This window comes from Mustelus asterias, chromosome 3 (assembly GCF_964213995.1).
Source record: "Mustelus asterias chromosome 3, sMusAst1.hap1.1, whole genome shotgun sequence".
NCBI lineage: Eukaryota > Metazoa > Chordata > Chondrichthyes > Carcharhiniformes > Triakidae > Mustelus > Mustelus asterias.
The window spans coordinates 149,801,324-149,820,122 of NC_135803.1; the positions used below are offsets into that span (position 1 = coordinate 149,801,324).

General features: G+C 47.1%; 1 protein-coding gene across 1 annotated transcript in view; it reads right to left on the minus strand.

The window, feature by feature from the left end:
* The window catches only part of sema3bl (sema domain, immunoglobulin domain (Ig), short basic domain, secreted, (semaphorin) 3bl), a 166,643-nt gene extending 156,079 nt beyond the window's left edge, over positions 1-10,564 (minus strand). Inside the window, exon 1 of the mRNA XM_078203399.1 lies at positions 10,321-10,564. Coding sequence (XP_078059525.1) covers positions 10,321-10,426 — 106 coding nt within the window. The 5' untranslated portion in view covers positions 10,427-10,564. The remainder of the gene's footprint in view (positions 1-10,320) is intronic.
* Between the last annotated feature and the right edge of the window lie 8,235 nt (positions 10,565-18,799).

Consider the following 18,799-nt stretch of genomic DNA (forward strand, 5'->3'; position numbering starts at 1 on the left):
GCAGCGGCAGACCAGAACGTTGGAGAAGGGCGTCTCCCTAGAAGATGCAGTCTCTCATTGCTTCAGTATGGGATAGAACACCAACAAGTTCTGTTGCACAGCTGGAATTATGTAACGGTTCGGACGCAGATTGGTGGAGGTAGCCTCGGGATATTGATTATAATGAGGGGCCAATCTGCTGCAAACAACAAGAATTAATCCAGCTGTTGTTCCCTTATTGTTCTACACCAAACTTTGCAAACTCTAAAACCCAGAGAACATGAGAACAACACTCGAGGGAGAGCCACAATCACTTTGCAATCTATCACACACATCCTGCCATCACACAGAATTCCTGCAGTAAGGAACTCATCAGAAAATATTTTAGGAGGTTTTTAAATGAGGGGTCCATAAAAAAGCACATTACATTAGAGGTGTGAGAGAATGTGAATCATAGAATCCGACAGTGCAGAAGGAAGCCATTCGGCCCATCGAGTCTGCACCAACCACAATCCCACCCAGGCCCTATCCCCATAACCCCATGCATTTACCCTAGCTAGTCCCCCCTGACACTAAGGGTCAATTTACTATGACCAATCCACCTAACCAGCACATCTTTGGACTGTGGGAGGAAACTGGAGCACCTGGAGGAAACCCACGCAGACACGGAGAGAACGTGCAGACTCCACACAGTCACCCGAGGCCGGAATTGAACCCGGGTCCCCAGCACAGTGCTAACCACTGTGCCACCCTGAAAGATGAGTGGCCAGTAGTACATTGCTGCAAAAAGAGCCACTTTGTCAAAATTTTTCATCTTGCACTCATCAGGGCAAGGGGAGATAGAACATAGAAAGCCACAGCACAAACAGGCCCTTCGGCCCACAAGTTGCGCCGATCATATCCCTACCTCTAGGCCTATCTATAGCCCTCAATCCCATTAAATCCCATGTACTCATCCAGAAGTCTCTTAAAAGACCCCAACGAGTTTGCCTCCACCACCACCGACGTCAGCCGATTCCACTCACCCACCACCCTCTGAGTGAAAAACTTACCCCTGACATCTCCTCTGTACCTACCCCCCAGCACCTGGTGGCATACTGGTATTGCTGCTGGACTAATGATCCGGGGACCCAGAGTAATGCTCTGAGGTCCTAGGTTTGAATCCTGCCACGGCATATGGTGAAATTTGAATTCAATAAAATCTGGAACTAAAAGTCTAATGTTGACCATGGAACATTGTCGATTGTGATAAAAATCCAGGTGGTTCACTCATGCAAAGGAAGGAAATCTGCCATCCTGATCTGATCTCACTTACTTGTGATTCCAGGCCAATAGCAATGTGGTTGACTCTGAAATGGTCCAGCAAACCACTCCATTCAAGGGCAATTAAGGATGGCAGAAAACACTGACCTAGCCAAATACCCACATCCTCTAACGAATAAAATGAAAATCACAGTCGAGCTGTCTGGTTTAAATTTGAAACGCTGCTTGGCAGTTAACTACCAGTTATCATCAACTGATGCATTCCCCATGATAATACCTCCACCAATCAGAATGCACGATATGAATTTGTTTGCATTGGTATTCTTGTGAATTGTCCTGCTGAGCGCAGGATGAAAGGTTTTGACAAAAGGTCTCTTTTTGTCAGCAGTAGGTCACAGCGTGGTTGTGATCGACGCGTGATACAGTGACTGGACGGTCAGATTTAATGAAGAATTCTCAATACTACGTAATTGACTGGCTGTTTCAACATCAATAACATTTTATAATTAAGGAATTCTGTCATTTCTGTCGAAGGCGGTGGGTGAACGCAGCCCCCTCCCCCACCACCCCCACCCTCCAAAGGCATCATTCAGACTGGGGGTGTTGTCGGAATCGAAAGGGGAAGCAGTTGCCAAATTAAAAAGTTAGAGGGTGAGATTCTCCGGCCTCCCAAACAAGTATCTCCTGCTGGTGGGGAGTGGCTCATTGTTAAAGTTAAAGTTTATTTATTAGTCCCAAGTAAGGCTTACATTAACACTGCAATGAAGTTACTGTGAAATTCCCCGAGTCACCACAATCCGGCGCCTGTTCGGGTCAATGCATCTAACCAGCACGTCTTTCAGAATGTGGGAGGAAACCGGAGCACCCGGAGAAAACCCACGCAGACACGGGGAGAACGTGCAAACTCCACAGAGACAGTGACCCAAGCCAGGAATCGAACCCGGGTCCCTGGCGCTCTGAGGCAGCAGTGCTAACCACTGTGCCACCGTACTGCATTGTTTGTTAGCTGCAGGATTCTCTGCTCATAGGATCATAGAATCCCTACAGTACAGAAGGAGGCTATTCGGCCCATCTGGTCTGCACCGACCACAAACCCACCCAGGCCCTATTCCCGTAACGCCACATATTTACCCTGCTAATCCCCCTGACACTAAGGTCAATTTAGCACGGTCAATCAATCTAACCCGCACATCTTTGGACTGTGGGAGGAAAACAGGGCACCCGGAGGAAACATGGGGAGAACGTGCAGACTCCACACAGACAGTGACCCAAGGCCAGAATTGAACCCTGGTCCCTGGCGCTGTGAGACAGCAGTGCTAACCACTGTGCCACCGCGCCGCCCACTGCCAATGGGAATTCCCAGTTACGTCACCCCAGGCTGGCGGGAAACCCACGGGCAGGGCTGCGCTGTCGGCGGGGCCGGAGAATCCCGCCGGCGTGAACGGCCAGAGAATTCCAGCCAGAATGTCTGGTGAGATTGGCACAGCGAACAAACGGTGTCTGCCATCCCCCACTTCAGTCCCGTCCCATCGACCGCCACCTGGAATACTCATCACCGCTGGCTCAACAATGACTTGCGTCAACCGAGAGCCCTGAAGGAAGAACAAAAACCTGTGCCCACTGAAAATCCTCACGTAACCAGACAGCTTGCTGCTAAAGAACCAGCTAAGTCTTGGAGTCTGTCTCGAGCCAGTGGGGCTGCAATCCAGCAAGAGGCAGCACTTACAAGGAAGGGAGAATGTAAGTAAGCCGATTACCCTGAGCTGGAGGACAAGGGTCGGATTTTCCTGTGGGATTGGGATGATCCAACTTGTGCGCCTTTGCTCAAGGCAAATTACTGCGGATGCTGGGATCTGAAACCAAAATAGGTTTTCCAATATTTTCTCCTTTGATTTGTGCACCTTGCCAAGTGCACACCCGCCCCAGATCCGATTTTTCCTGGGATTTTTGTCTTTTCACTCGGGGGTGGGGTTTCGCAGGGTTATCTTGTGAGTTTGTGATGGAGTGCATGGGGAGTTTGGATGCAGAGGTGGGCTGACGGGAAGGCCCGACTCAGTTCTCCAACACAGCGGCCCAGTTCCCAAAGTAGTTTAAATGCCCCATGATCCTCGCCTCCCCCTCAGCATCCACCCCCCCAATGCCCACTGAGATCACCCACCCACCCCCATGCCACACCAAACTCCCCTCAGATTACCTATGCAACCCCATGACCCCTTAGCCCTCCTCACCCACCCCCATGCCACAATACTTCCCCAGAAGTATGTGTCACCTCCATGCCCCACATGTAACCTCCATCGTCACTCACCTAGTCTACACTGAGTGCAATGTCAGGAAACATGAAATAACAATGGGAATTATTTTAAAATCATTGGAATAAAATAAACCTCAGATAATCTAATAAAATCCTTAATTCAAATTCATTATCACTGATACTAAAGGTGGCGCTGCAGTGGAGAGAAACTACCCAAAGATGTGCAGGTTAGGTCGATTGGTCATGCTAAATTGGCCCTAATGTCAGGGGGATTAGCAAGGTAAATGTGGGGTTACAGGAATAGAGCCTGGGTGAATTGTGGTCGGTGCAGATTCGATGGGTTGAATGGCCTCCTTCTGCACTGTAGGGATTCTATGATACCCCAGTGTAAAAAATCTAATCCTTTAAGTGCCGATTAAATAAAAGAAGCCCCATCAGTTGCATTTTCTGTTATTGCAGCTTCTTTAAAGTATCAGTCATTCTTGGATCAATATATCAGGTGTTGAGCTGAAGCTATTTACAACTTTTGAATCTCAGTCAAGCATTCAGAATGGCTATGGCTGTCATAACAAAAATCTATAGTTACATTGCCTGAAACTGATCCATTTCAAAGCAGAGTGTTTATCGATCAATGGAAAGGAGCAGGTAAAGAGATTTTTTTCAATTTTTGAACGCAGAGTTCATAACAACCAAAGCAATCAATTGATTTAAATCACAGCACAAAACATGACAGCAAAGGGTAACAGGATCTGTTTTTTTTTACATTTAATGCATTATGGCACTTTCTGCATTGGAAAAAGTACTGTAATATATGAGAACACTTAAACACTAGTGGTCAATCTATGGCTCGCTCTACCTTTGCAGGACAGGAGGTGCATTTTTCTAGGATTTCCAAAACCCACACCATCACATGAAAATTGTGTGCAGGAGGAAATTCAATTGTCCTGGCCCTCACAATGGGGACCCCAATCTGGAAGAAATGTGTTTTGCACCCAAGGATCGTCCTGACCTGCAAATATGCTGCTTGAAAAACGGTGGGGGCTCAGGGAAGCAAAGGGAATTGTTCTTCCTCCTGATTCGTAACCTTCATTGCGAGACAAAAATTCAGAGCCCGATCTCCTAATGACGTCTGGCTCAGGTTTTATCTTGCCTTTGCTCCGTATTCCCTTGCCAGTCACAATTATACACACTTGGCACCAATGCAAAAACCGCTAATGTTTCTATCAGCTTTTGTTTCACTCCAACACATGACAAATCTGAATGTTACAGGATCAGAGTCCCTGGGGTGTTGTAGGACAGTCCTTCACACTACATCTGCAGAATCAATTCGACCATCCCATCTGTGAAAGTCATCACGCTATCCACAGGGAGTCGCAAATTTCATTTCAATGGGAGACTATTACAGGAAGGGCTTATAGGCTTGTGAGGGATCGTATTTTGCACCGCGGCCCACAGGGAGGCAATCTCCTGACTGAATTAATAACTAAAGGCAGAGGAATATGGGCTGAAGACCGTTTATACTCAACATCAAACATACACACACACACGTGTAAAATTAAAATGCATTGGATTTAATTATGCTTGTTCCATTTAATGAGTCCCAGGTAATTAGATTTTATTTAAATCGAGATGTCTTGACAAATATTCCGATTTTAGAATCCCCACAGTGCCAGAAGATGCCATTCGGCCCATCGAGTCAGCACCGAACACAATCCTACCCAGGCCCTAATCCCATAACCCCACATATTTACCCTGCTAATCCTCCTAACACTAAGGGTCAATTTAGCACGGCCAATGCACCTAACCCACACATCTTTGGACTGTGGGAGGAATGATGTGGAGATGCCAGCGTTGGACTGGGGTAAACACAGTAAGAAGTTTAACAACACCTGGTTAAAGTCCAACAGGTTTATTTGGTAGCAAAAGGTGGCTTTTGCTACCAAATAAACCTGTTGGACTTTAACCTGGTGTTGCTAAACTTCTTACTGTGGGAGGAAACCGGAGCACCCGGAGGAAACCCACGCAGACACGGGGAGAATGTGCAAACACCACACATACAGTGAGCCAAGGCCGGAATTAAACCCAGGTCCCTGGCGCTGTGAGGCAGCAGAGCTAACCATTGTGCTGCCCAATAAAAGGGCTTTGCTTCACATGTGCACACTCCTGCACTTCAACTGTGTAAGACATCAGCCGACAGGATCCTTTCCGAGCACACTCACTTCCGAACAGGTAATCAGCAGGTTTTGTGGTCCACCTATTGGGGTGGCATGGTGGCACAGTAGCTAGCACTGCTGCCTCACAGCGCCAGGGACCCAGGTTCGATTCCTGGCTTGGGTCACTGTCTGTGTGGAATCTGCATGTTCTCCCCGTGTCTGCGTGCGTTTCTTCTGGGTGCTCTGGTTTCCTCCCACAGTCGGAAAGACGTGCTGGTTAGGTGCATTGACCATGCTAAATTCTCCCTCAGTGTACCCGAACAGGCGCTGGAGTGTGGCAACTAGGGGATTTTCACAGTAACTTCATTGCAGTGTTCATGTAAGCCTACTTGTGAACTAATAAATAAACTTTAAAAACTTCTGTTTTGCAGCCTCAGCCAGTCCTATCCCCAGCTCACACCCTTCAGTCCTCCAACTCTGGCATCCTGCCATTCTCATTTTTAACCTTTGTTTTTCAAGCGTAATGGTCTTGACACTCTTTCCTGATGGCCCTTCTGTTCCCCAAACCCCCCCTTTAACAAATTTAAATGCCTTCTCACCTTTAAAGCAGTGTTTTGGGTTATCTCTTCCCCGCCCCGCCTCCCCCACCAACCTTTGGGCGGTACGGTGGCACAGTGATTAGCACTGCTGCTTCACAGCGGCAGGGACCCGGGTTCAATTCCCGGCTTGGGTCACTGTCTGTGCGGAGTTTGCATGTTCTCCCCATGTCTGCATGGGTTTCCTCCGGGTGCTCCGGTTTCCTCCCACATTCTGAAGGGCGTGCTGGTTACATAGAAACATAGAAACCCTACAGTGCAGAAGGAGGCCATTCGGCCCATCGAGTCTGCACCGACCACAATCCCACCCAGGCCCTACCCCCACATATTTTACCCGCTAATCCCTCTAACCTACACATCCCAGGACTCTAAGGGACAATTTTTACCCTGGCCAATCAACCTAACCCGCACATCTTTGGACTGTGGGAGGAAACCGGAGCACCCGGAGGAAACCCACGCAGACACGAGGAGAATGTGCAAACTCCACACAGACAGTGACCCGAGCCGGGAATCGAACCGGGGACCCTGGAGCTGTGAAGCAGCAGTGCTAACCACTGTGCTACCGTGCCGCCCTGGTTAGGTGCATTGACCCGAACAGGCGCCGGACTGTGGCGACTAGGGGAATTTCACAGTAACTTCATTGCAGTGTTAATGTAAGCCTACTTGCGAGAAAAGAATAAACTTTACTTTACTTTTACTTTGCTTTGCAACGACTATTTTCTGTCCGTTCCTCTCCCTGAGTCACGTTTGTGATGATCACTCGGTTAACTCCACTTCATCCCACTCCAGAAACCTATAGTACAAGATATGGGCTGCCGGTCCCTGTGCAGCACCGTGGGAGGTGCAGTATATTGGACGAGATATTAAAGCAAGGCCTCTTCTGCCTTTTCAAATGAATGTAAAAAGATCCCACAGAACAATTCGGAGAACTTCCAAGTTGGCTGCCGTGTTGGTGCATAAATCCCCATCAAAATGATTCATTGCACAGAAAGTGCTGTGGGACCACTGTGACAGATTTGATAAAAGGCATTGTACAAACGATTGCCTTTATTTTGCAGAATTCAAGCCAATGCTTCAACAAGCCCCTTCGACAGACACGGAAGCATTAAGTCTTGATCCATTCAAATGCAAAATTAGAAAATATCATTTCGGGAGACAGTGGACGAGTAACTCAAGACATGACACATGAGTGTAGAATGCTTGGAAGGAAAGGGGTGACTTTGTCCATTCTCAAAGCTTTTTAAAATTCATTTCTGGGACATGGGCGTCACTGGCTGGCCAGCATTTATTGCCCATCCCTAGTTCTCTGAGTAAGTAGTCTCACAACACCAAGTTAAAATCCAACAGGTTTATTTGGTAGCACGAGCTTTTGGAGTGTTTTCGTGCTACCATATAAACCTGTTGGATTTTAACTTGGTGTTGTGAGACTACTTACTGTGCCTACTCCAGTCCAACGCCGGCAACTCCACATCATAGTTCCCTGAGGACAGTTGAGAGTCAACCACATTGCTGTGGCTCTGGAGTCACATGTAGGCCAGACCGGGTAAGGACGGCAGATTCCCTTCCCTAAAAGGACATTAGTGAACCAGATGGGTTTTCCCAACAATAGTTTCATGGTCATCAATAGATTCTTAATTCCAGATTTATTTTTAAAAATTGAATTCAAATTCCACCATCTGCTGTGGCGAGATTTGCCCCTCAGCCCCCGTCTTTCCAGGGAGAACAGTCCCAGTTTATTCAATCTCTCCTCACAGTTAGTACCCTCCATACCAGGCAACATCCTGGTAAACCTTTTCTGTACTCTCTCCAAAGCCACCACATCCTTCAGGACATTCCCAGGCTCTGTACAGCCAATGAGTGTTGTTTTGAAGTTTAATCCCTGCTGTAATGTGCGGCAATGTTGTTATTACTTACTGACTAAATAATTAGAGGCTTCTCGCTATAATTGTTCAACAACTCAGTGGATCATCCAATTCGCAGGGCGGTAGAAGATGAAATAGATGGACGTTGAGTTTTCCTCTGTCCAATAAATTGCATCGGACAGGAGCAGACCTCAGCCAGGATCTGTCATACTGCTCAGAATAACACAAATTAGAATGAGCAAATCTGGCCACAAGTCAATTAATGTCCTGCTGAATTTACTCAAATGTCTGCCAAGCCTCCTCACGTTGCCAACTAGTTCAGGCACAATGAAACACAAATCACAATGGGCAAATCTGGCTACGAGCCAGTGAAATATCCAACAATCTTCACAGTCTCTGTAATCCATGGCCGGAATTTTACCATCCCATCCGCCACAGGGCTCAGAGCGGGTGAGGGGAGGACAATGGAAAGCTCCGTTGAACTCAGGTGGGATTTTATGGTTTCGGGACAAGCGAGGCTGTAAATTCCTGCTCCATGAGTCCACTCCATGATACATTAAGCTGATCTTTCTCTACACCATATCGGTAAATGCAACACCACATTCTGCACCCTCTCCTTTCCCTCTCCCCTATGTACTCTATGAACGGTATGTTTTGTCTGTATAGTGCGCAAGAAACAATATCCCAATACATGTGATAATAAATTAAATCAAATAAAACTGTGGAATAGCACAGCACAAAAGAAGGCATCAGTGCCAATTCTGTACCACTTTCCTATTTGTAAAAATCCTCTCAAATCTTTACTGCAAGTTACTATTGAATCTGCTTCCACCAATTTGTCAGACAATTCATTCCAGATATAGTGCTAACATGCAAACAAACTAACTCTGGATCATAAATAGATGCAATTTTAACAAGAAATGCGACAGTCCCGCAATAGCACTCAACATTGTACTTGCTGATCCTCCGCAATATATACACACATATAAAATTCAAGGACAGATAATTAGACAGCAGACTGAAGGAGAATAGCAAAGGAGGAGTTCATCGTGGAGGTAAGATTCAGGTGGGACGCTCCTCTGGGTTCAACAGCTGGACTGATGAGTTCCAGATGTTACCAGCCGAGAGAGAGAAGGAGGGAGGGATAGAGAGAGACATTGGGGATATCTATCCCTCCTCCCTTCATCTCCCCTCTACCACAGAGGGATCAACGCAGTTCCCTCACTGAAGATGTTAGGGAGGTGTTTCCCATTTCAAATGCATTGGGTACTTTTGTCACTTTCTACATTTTGCTTCAAGTTTATCAACAACACACACACACACACACTTTCAGTGAAAGCCTTGACCTCCCAGACACTTTACACTGGGCGGCACAGTGGTTAGCACTGCTGCCTCACAGTGCCAGGGACCTGGGGTTCAATTCCCGGCTTGGGTCACTGTCTGTGCAGAGTCTGCACGTTCTCCCCGTGTCTGCGTGGGTTTCCTCCAGGTGCTCTGGTTTCTTCCCACAGTCTGAAAGACGTGTGGGTTAGGTGCATTGGCCATGCTAAATTCTCCCTCAGTGTACCTGAACAGGCACCAGAGTAGGGGATTTTCACAGTAACTTCATTGCAGTGTTAATGTAAGCCTACTTGTGACACTAAATAAAATAAACTTTAAACTGTTGGCATCACAGACTGGCAATCACCAACCAGTTAATCAGATATCATGCCATGAAAAATAGCCAGGAAGACAGTTCTTTAAGCTAATTTAAACAATAGCAAAAATTGCACCCTTTGAAATAAAATAGATTCGTACCCACATGAGGATTCTTAAAGGGTCCAATTTTCTTTTAATATCAAGTTACAATTCTGGCCAACCGTGCCCAATAAAATGTGCTATGTTTATTTGTAAGTGTCACAAGTAGGCTTACATTAACACTGCAGTGAAGTTACTGTGAAAATCCCCGAGACATCCAAATGATAACATCCATTCAGCTGATCACTTTCGTGGCAGTCCCCTTCATCTGAAATTGGTGAAACCATTTGAAGGAGGTGCGACATAAAACAACCACTCTGCAATCCCAAAAAATAAATCATTTCATAGAACAATGCACAAGTTTCTTTCAACATCCAGCCCAACTGTGGCAAGGAGCAAGAAATATAAATCTGGTCTGGCAAACAAAATTGTAATTCGCATAAAATACTTTTTTTTAATATCCAAAGTTCGCCACCTACCTCTGTAGGAAAGCCGGAGTCTGGGAATATTCATTTTAGCTCCCACATTTTCCAGCAGATGCACAAACAGAAGGAAAGTTGGTATCAGAAATATGGAACATTTCATTTTAGTGTCTGTTGTCGGATTTAAGAGTCTAAAAAAAACACAATTCCTTCTTTTCGGCAGTTGCTTATTTGTTCTTTTGTCAAATCCGATCTGACAGTCCAGTTTTTTTTCTCCAGGCAGGTAGTGGAGTTTAGAGAGAGAGAGGCAGTGTGGTGGGGCTGGAGGAGCTTGCGGGATCCGCGCTGAACTACAGGCAAGCAAGCAGTTCCCTTCCTCTGATCACAGGCTGTGTTTGAGCTGACGAGGCGAGGATTTTGCTTCTTATATCCAAGGGGCGCCCCTCCCTAAATCCCAACACCCAGAGGGTCACGCCTCCCTCCCTCCCTCTCCCAAACACGAGAAAATAAGCCAGTTCCCAACACAAATCCTCCTGGAACATCCTCCTCCCCTCCCTGCTGTGTTCAGGTTAATTTAACCCAACCCAGCTAACTCTTACATTTAATAGTAAGAAGTCTCACAGCACCAGGGTAATGTCCGACAGGTTTATTTGTTATCACTTTGGTATCATCTTTCATTTAATCTGAGGACCACTCAAAAAAAGCAGAGAGGTCTATAACTCCAGACTCATTTCCAACCGGGGAACAGAGGTTGGAATTTGGTGAAAAATATGAGTTTGTAAATCTCCCAGGAACATTCACACTGAATTTAAACATGAGAATTTGCCAATGTGTGTTCCTTCAGGCTGTGTCTTGAGGATTGGGCTTCATTGCTGTGTAGGATTCGCAAAAAGAAGCGATTATTTTGGAGTGGGAAAGTTAAAGGCCATTCTATATATTTCTTCCGTGCAGTAACGTTGCACTGGGGAAGTGACGAGTCAGTTAAAGGTCCATCTCAGTGTGGAGTGGCACCGCTTCTGGCCTGACGCAGAAATTCGACTGTAAATCCAAATTGTTTCAATTTAAAACCAGCACAAATTCAGGGAATTTTCATTGGTCTTTTTGGCTCAGATCAAGGGTCAGATCAGGTGCAACAAAAGCAGGAAATGCTGGAGAATCTCAGCAGGTCGGACAGTATCTGCGGAGAGAGATTAGAGCCAACCTTTGGAGCCTGGATGAACCTTCTTCAGATCAGGTGTAATGCTTTTTCTATCACTCACCTGATGAGGGGGCAGCGCTCCCGAAAGCTCGTGCTACCAAATAAACCTGTTGGACTTTAACCTGGTGTTGTGAGACGTCTTACTGTGCCCACCCCAGTCCAAAGCCGGCAACTCCACATCATGCGTTTTCTATCAGCTTGGATCATTGAAACTAGAAGCAACAGTAGGCCATTTGGCCCTTCGAGCCTGCTCCTCCATTCATTTTGATCATGGCTGATCATCGAATTCGATATCCTGATCCTGCCTTCCAACCCCTATGCCACCCCCCTGCCCCCCGCCCCCCCCACCTCCCACCCCCCCACACACACACACACACACACACATAGCAAGCAATGGATATTTGGCATGTCCGCTACGACTCTCACCAACTTTTATAGATGCACCATAGAAAGCATTCTTTCTGGTTGTATCACAGCTTGGTATGGCTCCTGCTCTGCCCAAGACCGCAAGAAAATACAAAGGGTCGTGAATGTAGCCTAATCCATCACGCAAACCACCCATTGACTCTGTCACTTCCCGCTGCCTTGGAAGAGCAGCCAGCATAATTAAGGACCCCATGCACCCCGGACACTCTCGCTTCCACCTTCTTCCGTCGGGAAAAAGATACAAAAGTCTGAGGTCACGTACCAAGTGACTCAAGAACAACTTCTTCCCTGCTGCTGTCAGACTTTTGAATGGACCTACCTTGCATTAAGTTGATCTTTCTCTACACCCTAGCTATGACTGTAACACTACATCCTGCACTCTCTCCTTTCCTTCTCTATGAATGGTATGCTTTGTCTGTATAGGGCGCAAGAAACAATACTTTTCACTGTATACTAATACATGTGACAATTACAAATCAAATCAAAACCATTTCCTTGATCCCATTAGTCCCAAGAGCTGTATCTAATTTCCGTCTCTCTTGTGGGGACCATGAATGGGATTCAATTTGAATTTGATTTTTGGAGCAAGCAAGGAGATGGATTAAGGACTTGCCTTGTCCACTCCGCATTGGCTTTGCAACTTTAAGAAAGGAATAATTAAGAAAAAAAATGATTTGTTTCAAAGCCATTGACATCTTGGGATCTGATCCAGCAGGGCTGACCATCTCCGGAAGGTCTGATTATAATATATACTGTCTGAGGATGAGAGGGGATTCGGAGACTGCACATCACCTTTGCTGTTTTGTATGTACCCTACCAAGGACTCAGTCTTGGTTTAGGGTTTGCACTCCTGTTTCTGACTCAAAAGGTTGTGGACTTTTTTAACGTTTATTTATTAGTGTCACAAGTAGATTTACACTTAACACTGCAATGAAGTTATTGTGAAAATCCCCTAGTCGCCACACTCCGGCGCCTGTTCGGGTACACTGAGGGAGAATTTAGCATGGCCAATACACCTAACCAGCATGTCTTTCAGACTGTGGGAGGAAACCGAAGCACCCGGAGGAAACCCACGCAGACACGGGGAGAATGTGCTGACTCCACACAGACCTGAGCCAGGAATCGAACCCGGATCCCCGGCACTATGAGGCAGCAGTGTTACCACTGTGCCACCGTGCCACCTTAGAAGGCAGGCAGCCGGGTGGAGGGCCTGACATATGGGGGTTGCCAACTCTTTAGCATTGCCCGAGAGTGCCCAGCAATTAAAGACTGATCTCTCAGAGGCGACAGAGATCAGAATAAATGATAAGGGGCAATAATTCTGTTAAAAATTCAAATTTCTTTCGAACGCTTCTGTTTATTCATTATATTAAAACTCCCTGATGTGGGAGAGAAGGCTGCTCAACTGAGTGTCGATAATCCAATCAAATGAAGAGTTTATTCACCTTTTGATTGGAGCAAGCAGGCAGGGCACCATGGGGTTGGATATGCCAGGTGGCCAATGGCAGGAGAAGAGGCTGGGGCAGATGGAGGCAGGAGGCCATGTAACAAAACCTTCACGCATCTGGCCAACGAGCGTTGGCAGCTTTACTTGTAAACGAGGATGAGGGTTTTTTATTGGATATGGTGGGGGTAAGGGAGAATCACTGGCAAGATCAGGGAAGATGGAGTGAGCATGTACAAAATGTTCCAAAAATCGGTGAGCACTGATGGATCAGTGCTATGGAGGGTGAAGTAGCAATCTCACTATGACAATCAGCAAACGCTGTTCAATAAACAAAGAACAAAGAAAATTACAGCACAGGAACAGGCCCTTTGGCCCTCCAAGCCTGCACCGACCATGCTGCCCGACTGAACTAAAACCCCCTACCCTTCCAGGGACCATATCCCTCTATTCCCATCCTATTCATGTATTTGTCAAGACGCCCCTTAGAAGTCACTATCGTATCTGCTTCCACTGCCTCCCCCGGCAGCGAGTTCCAAGCACCCACCACCTCTGTGTAAAAAAACTTGCCTCGTACATCTCCTTTAAATCTTGCCCCTCGTACCTTAAACCTGTGCCCCGTAGTAATTGACTCTTCCACCCTGGGGAAAAACTTCTGACTATCCACTCTGTCCATGCCTCTCATAATCTTGTAGACTTCTATCAGGTCTCCCCCCAACCTCTGTCGTTCCAGTGAGAACACAAGAGACTTTTTTGTAATAATGAACATGGGCGCCGCTGGCTGGCCAGCATTCATTGCCCATCTGTAATTGCCCTTGAGAAGATGGTGGTGAGGTGCCTTCGGAACTGCCGCAGTTCCGAAGGTGTCGATACACCCATAGTGCCATGAGGAAGGGAATTCCAGGATTTTGACCCAGCGACTGTGAAGGAACAGCAATTTATTTCCAAGTCAGGATGGTGAGTGATTTGGAGGGGAACTTGCAGGTGGTGGTTCTCCCATGCTGCCCTTGTCCTTCTAGATGGCAGAGGTTGTGGGTTTGGAAGGTGCTGCCTAAGGAACCTTGGTGAGTTCCTGCAGTGCAGTAGATGGTACACTCTGCTGCTATGGTGTGTCAGTGCTGGAGGGAGTGAATGTTTGTGGATGGGGCAGCAATTAGGCATTCATTTAGGGGCAGTACGGTGGCGCAGTGGTTAACACTGCTGCCTCACAGCGCCAAGGACTCATGTTCGATTCCTGGCTTGGGTCACTGTCTATGTAGAGTTTGCACATTCTCCCCATGTCTGTGTGGGTTTCCTCCGGGTGCTCCGGTTTCCTCCCACAGTCCAAAAATGTGTGGGCCAGGTTGATTGATCATGCAAAATTGCCTCCTAGTGTCAGGGGGATTAGCAGGGTAAATCTATGCAGTTACGGGGCTAGGGCTTGGGTAGGATTGTAGTCGGTGCAGACTCGATGGGCCGAATGGCTTCATTCTGCACTGTGGTGATTCTATGAGTTGGAGCAGCTGTATTCCTGGGAGTGAGGGAGGAAGCTGCTCTCTCTGCTGCCACCAGCACTGAAGCAGCTGTAGATAGATTTGGTTTGTTGTGTGATGGCTGCACTGGTCTGTATCCAGGGCTTGGTCAGCTTCACAGTAAAGACTCCACTCCCTATTGAATCTATAGCCCAGGCACAAGGTACTCCCTGTATCCCTGCCAGGACTCTGGCTGTCTGAAATCCACATTTGTCCTATTTCATAATGAATGTTAAAAGACAATGAAGACTTGTGTTGATGGTCACAGCCCAAAGCACTTTACAGCAGTGGGAAGATAGTCACTAATGTATTAGTTAGCCTATTGACACACAGATAGATCCCACAGGCAGTGCCAACCAGATAATCTGTCTGAGTAATGTTGGCCAAGGGATAAATGCTGGTCAGAATGCCAAGGGATAAAAACTCTCTTCTCTCTGTGTGAAGTTTCACGGTGCGATGTTCTCTAATGCCAGGGCGAGAGACGGCAGACGGTTTGACATTATTTTTCAGATAGGATCAGGAGTACACTGAGTATCAATGACTGTATGTCATAGAATCCTGACAGTCCAGAATCCCGACTGTGCAGAATCCCTACAGTGCATAAGGAGGCCATTTGGCCCATCGAGTCTGCACTGACATCAATCCCACCCAGGCCCTATCCCCGTAACCCCACGTATTTAAGCAGGCAACACATGCACATACACATTAGGAGCAGGAGTAGGCCATTCGGCCCCTCAAGCCTGCTCCACCATTCAATAACATCATGGCTGATCTGACTGTTCCCTCAATCCCATGTACCTGCCTACTCCCCGATCATCTTTTACCCTGACACGAAGGGGCAATTTAGCATGGCCTATCCACCTAATGCACACGTCTTTTGGACTGTGGGAGGAAACCGGAGCACCCGGAGGAAACCCACACAGACACGGGCCGAATGCGCAAACTTCGCACAGACAGTGACCCGAGGCCGGAATCGAACCCGGGTCCCTTGTGTTGTGAGGCAGCAGTGCTAACCACTGTGCTATCATCTGCCCGATTAGTTAAGCTGCTTTGTGTGATGGTCAACTCTGTTAAACTAACAACTCGGGCGTGAGGCAGCAGTGCAGATCTCTACCGTGGCAGCCATCAGGCCGTGTAGACAACAGGCCGTAATACTGTAGTGACTGGATATCCTGCAGAGTATCAGGAATACTGGTCAGTGTGTATCATAGACAACAATAAACAGCCAGGAGTGAGTACAGGGCTGGAATCTAACGTAGATGCTCAGGTATTCCAAACAAGGTTTCGGCAATTTGATTCGATGTATAATGGAGAGGCAGGGAAACCAGTGAGAGTGTGCTCCCTGTTGTAGTGTGTCCATTAAACCCAGCCTTCTAAAATAAATTAGCTTTGTATTTCCCCCTACAGTCTTGATTTGGTATGATTTGATTTATTATTATTACATGTGTTAATATACAGTGAAAAGTGTTGTTTCTTACGTGCTATACTAGAATCATAGAATCCCTACAGTGCAGAAGGAGGCCATTCAGCCCATCAAGTCTGCATTGACCACAATCCCACCCAGGCCCCATCCCCATAATCCCATGCATTTAGCCTAGCTAGTCCCCCTGACACTAAGGGGCAATTTAGCATGGCCAATCCACCTAACCCGCACATCTCTGGACCTAACCCGCACATCTAAGCCACACATACGATAAAAGCATGCCGTTCATAGAGAAAGAAAGGAGAGGGTGCAGAATGTTGTGGTAGCTAGCGTGTAAAGAAAAATCAACTTAATGCGAGGTAGGTCCATTCAAAAGTCTGATGGCAGCAGGGAAGAAACTGTTCTTGAGTCAGTTGGTACGTGACCTCAGACTTTTGTATCTTTTTCCTGATGGAAGAAGGTGGAAGAGAGTATGTCCAGGGTGCGTGGGGTCCTTAATTATGCTGGCTGCTTTGCCGAGGCAGCGGGAAGTGTAGACAGAGTCAATAGATGGGAAACTGTTTTGCGTGATGGATTGGGCTACATTCATGACTCTTGGTAGTTTCTTGCAGTCTTGGGCAGAGCAGGAGCCATACCAAGCTGTGATACAACCAGAAACAATGCTTTCCATAGTGCATCTGTAAATGTTGGTGAGAGTCGTAGCTGACATGCCAAATTTCCTTTCGTCTTCTGAGAAAGTAGAGGTGTTGGTGGGCTTTCTTAACTATAGTGTCGGCATGGAGGGACCAGGGCAGGTTGTTGGTGATCTGGACACCTAAAACCCTGGACCCTTCCCCTGGACTCCTGTCATTGTATAGCTTTTGAGGTTGAGCTGGATAGACTCTTTATTAACATGGGGGGAGTGAAAGATTATTGGGGGGTAGGCAGATACATGGGATTGAGGACACTGTCAGATCAGCCATGATCTTATTGAATAGTGGAGCAGGCTCGAGGGACCAAGTTGGCCTACTCCTGCTCCTAATGCGTGTGTGTGTGTGTTGCCTGCGTTCACAGGCATTCTTCATGTTGGAGAATGACCCACTGACAATAGCCATCATGTGGCATCTCACCAAAGTTTGAACAATGGGCTATTGAGCTGCAGGGGATGTCACAGCACAGGTCAAAGGTTATTTCTTACCCAACACCCAATGCAGGAACTGGAGGAGGCCATTCAGCCCCTCGAGCTAGTCCCACCATTCAATTCAAACATGGCTGATCTGTATCTTGACATCCTTCCCTACTTTGGTTCCATATTTTTTAATTGCCTTGAACAATAAAAATGTTATCAATTTCAGATCTAAAACATGCAAAAATGCAAACTTCCTCGCGGTGGGTGTGTTGGGATGTTGGGAGATGGCAGAGCGATCAGGAGCCTCCGACTTTGGCTGGTTCCCCCCTAACACCTCCCACACATCCCAGATGTTCAGGAACAACAGCCTTTAGGAGGCACGGTGGGACAGTGGTTAGCACTGATGCCTCACAGCGCCAGGGACCCGGGTTCGATTCCCGGCTTGGGTGACTCTCTGTGTAGAGTCTCTACATTCTCCCCGTGTCTGCGTGGGTTTCTTCCAAGTGCTCCGATTTCCTCCCACAGTCCAAAGATGTGCGGGTTAGGTTGATTGGCCATGTTAAATTGCCCCTTAGTGTCAAGGGGGCTAGCAGGGTAAATACATGGGTTTACAGGGATAGGGCCCGGGTGGGATTGTTGCTGGTGCAGACTCGATGGGCCGAATGGCCTCCTTTTGCACTGTCGGGATTCTATGACTGGACTCAGATGAACCCTCTCAAACTCCCCCACCCGATCTTAGACCCAGTGTCGCCGTTATGCACAAGACCACCGGGGGGAGCTCAAACCAACTTCTGTCAGGACAGGAATGCGATGAATATGGAAATATCCCTCTGGTTCCAGGCTGTTGGCTCTGGAAGAGTCCAAATTATTGAAGGCCGAACCTGCATTATCATTTCTTCGAGGGGAGTTGCAGAAAGGAAGGAAGCGATAACTCCCCCCTGGGGAACCCGTTCTCCAAGAACTTGGGAAAGAAATGCCAGAAATCATGCTAATTCAGGAACTGGGACAAATTGACTTGAAAGTCATTCATTTGATGACTTCCCCTGAAGTGATGCCTCTTAAACTATACTCTTTCCCCCTTATCCCCCCCTCACCTCCCCCCCCCCCCCCCCCCGGCCCACCACCACCCCCGCTGCCCCCGGAACCATTTTGCCCAGTGTTTGCAGCAAAGGATTGCGTCGTTTCCCACACTTTGAAACACATCCAAAAAATTGTATCTTGCCCAATTCAACAAATTGGCAATTTTTCCTTTAAGGAAATGTTTTGAAAGCTGCAGCAGATTAAATGTAACATCACATTCTGGCCTCAGGGTCAAATAGCGCTTTATTAATATTCCCATGTATAAAAGCCAATTAAATTGGAGTTTTCCTGCGATTCTCACAGCAATGTCACATCCACATCAACTTTGCACTCACCAGGTCTGTCC